The sequence below is a fragment of the Etheostoma spectabile genome, unplaced genomic scaffold, assembly GCF_008692095.1.
Source record: "Etheostoma spectabile isolate EspeVRDwgs_2016 unplaced genomic scaffold, UIUC_Espe_1.0 scaffold272, whole genome shotgun sequence".
Classification (NCBI taxonomy): Eukaryota; Metazoa; Chordata; class Actinopteri; order Perciformes; family Percidae; genus Etheostoma; species Etheostoma spectabile.
Window position 1 is genome coordinate 1,472,958 of NW_022605576.1, and position 3,662 is coordinate 1,476,619.

The window sequence follows — 3,662 nt, forward strand, 5'->3', positions numbered from 1 at the left end:
TGTGTGTGTGTGTGTGTGTGTGTGTGTTTAAGGGAGATCTGGTCATCACAGCTCACCTTTGACAGTGGCAATGACGGTTCCAGCTGTACTGAGGATGTCCACCGAGTTGAGGCTCTGGTGTTTGCCGATGATGGCCTTCAGGACTCGCAGCAGCTCCCCGAGACGCTCGTGTACCACCTGATGGAGGCAGTCCTGGTGCTCTGGAAAGTTATAAAGACACGTTTACTGGAACAGTTGATGGATATGCTGCATTCAATATATCTTGTAACAAGCACTGTGTGGCTGTGATGTAGCTAAAGTCACAATGTAATAATGGATAGTTTTAGTGAAACCTCATGGATTTGATTTAGGATATTATTATTTACTACTTAGACCAAGCCCTTGATGGATGTGGATTATAGAATACTTGCACTTTAGATTCCTGCACAAAAACACATGACTGTGTTTGCCACGTCAGTGTATAGACGTGAAAATGCAAGAGCAATACATGTATGGAAAAAAACAAGACATCAGGATATTTTTGTCCAAACACGTCAATGTTGAAATAAGGTTGGCGGTTCTATCCCAGGTCCTCCGGCAACATGTCAAAGCGTCCCTGGGCAAGACACAGAACCCCAAGTTGCTCCCTTGATGCCATTAGCTTTCCACTGCTCCTAACACTCAGGATTGGTTAAAATGCAGAAATAGAACTTCACAACTTTGTACTGCGTGTACGTGACGAGTAAGAATTAAGTTCTCTTTCTTTTTTATTGCAGGGTTGACTATTGGTGCTTCGATGAGAGTTTTGATAAATAATGACCAAGTGGGTGAAGGCAAATAATAAATCATTTCCTGTAATGCAGCCTTTAAAACCAGGAAGAGACTACACTTATGTCACATCACGATATTCAAAATGTAAGACGATATCCAGCCTCATTTATTGATGTTGATATTATATCGATATATTGCCCAGCCCTATTAACAACTCACATCAACCCTCAATTAACCATTTAACACCATCCATTAGCCTGGTTAACGTCAGACCAATAAGATAAGAGCTCATTGTGGGTCAGTGTTTCTCTGTTACAAGTCATTGTGAAATAAATTTGGTGTGCCATAGAATATGCGATTGCAAAGACTTTTCAAAGACGCTATTTCATGCTATGAATTGTGTCTTCAGTCTGAAAAATCCTTTAATTACGGGACTTGTACTGTCTTTCAACACTGAGGCTTAACATTGTATCGTGTGCTGTAAACCCTGAGCAGACTGGACCTAGGACCCAGCTATTCAGAAATCTCCCTGCTTTAAATGAATGGTGCAACCTCATTGGAAAAAGGATTACTACATGACATTCCAGCTTTGTTGGTTGAAAGAGTGTCCATGGCAGCCATGTCAGACTACTGTCTGTCTAGGCAACTACACCATAAAGCAGAGATGGCAGAGGGACTGCACACAACTCAGCAGAGCTACACATTGAACTAAAAAGGGTGCTAACCTGACAGTCAAATGCATAACTTAACATGACTTCTGTCCTTTTATTGCAATTGGCAGCTAGTTAATAGAAAACATGGCATCTCAGGTATGTGGTTTGTGTACTAGACAGTTAGTCACTCAGATCTCCTTGTAACTTCCTAGTAAATAAAGGTTAGTGAAAACCAACAAAATAAAAACACACCCACACGCGCAAACATACACACACAGACACACTAAAAGAATGGATACAGCCAGTCAAAGCCACATTTTGTGCTGACGATCACCCCTGGATTACCCCTTCATGGAAGCGGGATCAGAAAGACTTTAGCTGTCTCCCATTTTTTCTTTTATCCATTAGCCCTCTTTTTTGGAGTGGGACAAATAGTGCCGCCAGCGGGGCTAATAATGCTGGGTCTGTGCGGCTGCCATGACAATGCTAGCCGAGTCCACTCCCGACCCGAAAATCCAGCCAATTGACCAGAAGGTGAAAAGTTCACATTGACCAACAGGTCACAACAACAATCAAATCAATATGCGATCCAAATTCCCCTATTAACTATCACTAAAAAGCTATATAGGACCAGACTGTTTCCTGTATATTCGAAGCGTTCTTATTGGACTCTGGCAGCCCGTTTTTGTCTCCATGAATGAGACACGGCAGTCATTACCCATGTGCCAAATGGCTATACTTGCTGCTGCTTTATTGAAAACTTCCATGCAGCCAATCAGCACATTCTGCAAATCAACAATGGGCTACTGAACATGAATCCAAAACGCTGGAGTACCTGGATAAGGTGCAACAACTCCGGGAAACAACACTGCAAGTACAGTTGCAAGTAAAATTATTAGCCCCCCGGGAAGTATGAAACGTTTTCGTAAAATTCTTCCTAATGTTTGCAGCATTGATAAAACTTGATATAATCAAACATTCACAAATGCTATTTAGTAGCTTGTGGTACATTTTGGAATATAATATAATTTGTTTGGCTTGCTTTATATCAAATATAGTGAAAAATAAGGTGGTCAAAAATATTAGCCCCAATGGGAATTTTTGCTTTCAAAACACACCTAATTAACTAATCAGCTTTCACACAACCCCTGTGCTGTCAATTGACTTCCTAACAACACCTGAGCGTTCAATCAGCATTAAAAGGACTCCAAGGAACAGGGCACCTGCACACATTATTGAGAGGCTGCTGAAAAGACCATGCCAAAGACAAAGGAAGCCTGTCCTGAGCTCAGAAAGAAGATAGTGGAGGCTCATGATAAGTGGGAAGGCTGTACTGCCATTCCCAAGCGTTTCACAGTGTCTAGAACTGATGTATGTTGCCTCATCGTTAAGTAATGGGAGACAAATTCTGTAAGAAACAAACCTGGGCGTGGTCGTAAGCGCCAGATTTCAAAAACTCTGGAGAGGAAAATAGTCAGAGACGTCAGCAGGAAGCCCCGGACATCTGCTATGATGATTGTTGCTGACCTGGCCACTTCTGGAGTTGTTTCAAGGAACACAGATGTGAGGGCTCTTCATTTTTGGGCTTCAGGGCCATCGGAACCCCTTTACTCAAAGAGTGGCACATCCCAGCCAGACTGAGGTTTGCCCGTAAACATTTGAAAAGGTAAAGATGAGTTTTGGTAAGGATGTGCTTTGGTCTGATGAGACCAAACTGGAACTGGTTGGGCACATGGATGTTGCTAATGTTTGTTGAAGAAAGGGAGAGGTCTTCTACCCCAACAACACGGTTCCCACAGTTAAACATGGTGGGGGGAGCATCATACTGTGGGGCTGTTTTGAAGCCTCAGGCATAGGGAGCCTTGTTTGGGTGCATGGCATCATGGGAAAAAAGAAAATTTTGTTGAATTCTTGAGGGATAATAGTCAGATATGTGCTTGTAGTCTAACCTTAGGTTGTCGCTGGGTCTTCCACCAAGACAATGACCCAAAGCATACATCAAAATTGGTCCAACAGTTCCTGAAGGATCCCAAAACCAAGGTCCTAGAGTGGCCTGCACAGAGCCCAGACCTCAATCCTATTGAGAATCTGTGGTGGGTACTCGGAAGCCATGCAATTTGGATTAACTGGAATAATTTGCAATGGGAGAATGGACCACAATCCTTTAGGAGACCTGTGCCAACATAGTAAAGAACTACTCGGGCAGCTGTGGCTCAGTGGTAGAGAGGTTGCCTGCCAATCGGAAGGTTGGTGGTTCGA

General features: G+C 43.0%; 1 protein-coding gene across 1 annotated transcript in view; it reads right to left on the reverse strand.

The window, feature by feature from the left end:
- LOC116685833 (rho GTPase-activating protein 29) overlaps positions 1–3,662 on the reverse strand; it is a 38,523-nt gene that overhangs the window by 19,761 nt on the left and 15,100 nt on the right. Inside the window, exon 3 of the mRNA XM_032510793.1 lies at positions 57–200. Coding sequence (XP_032366684.1) covers positions 57–200 — 144 coding nt within the window. The remainder of the gene's footprint in view (positions 1–56; positions 201–3,662) is intronic.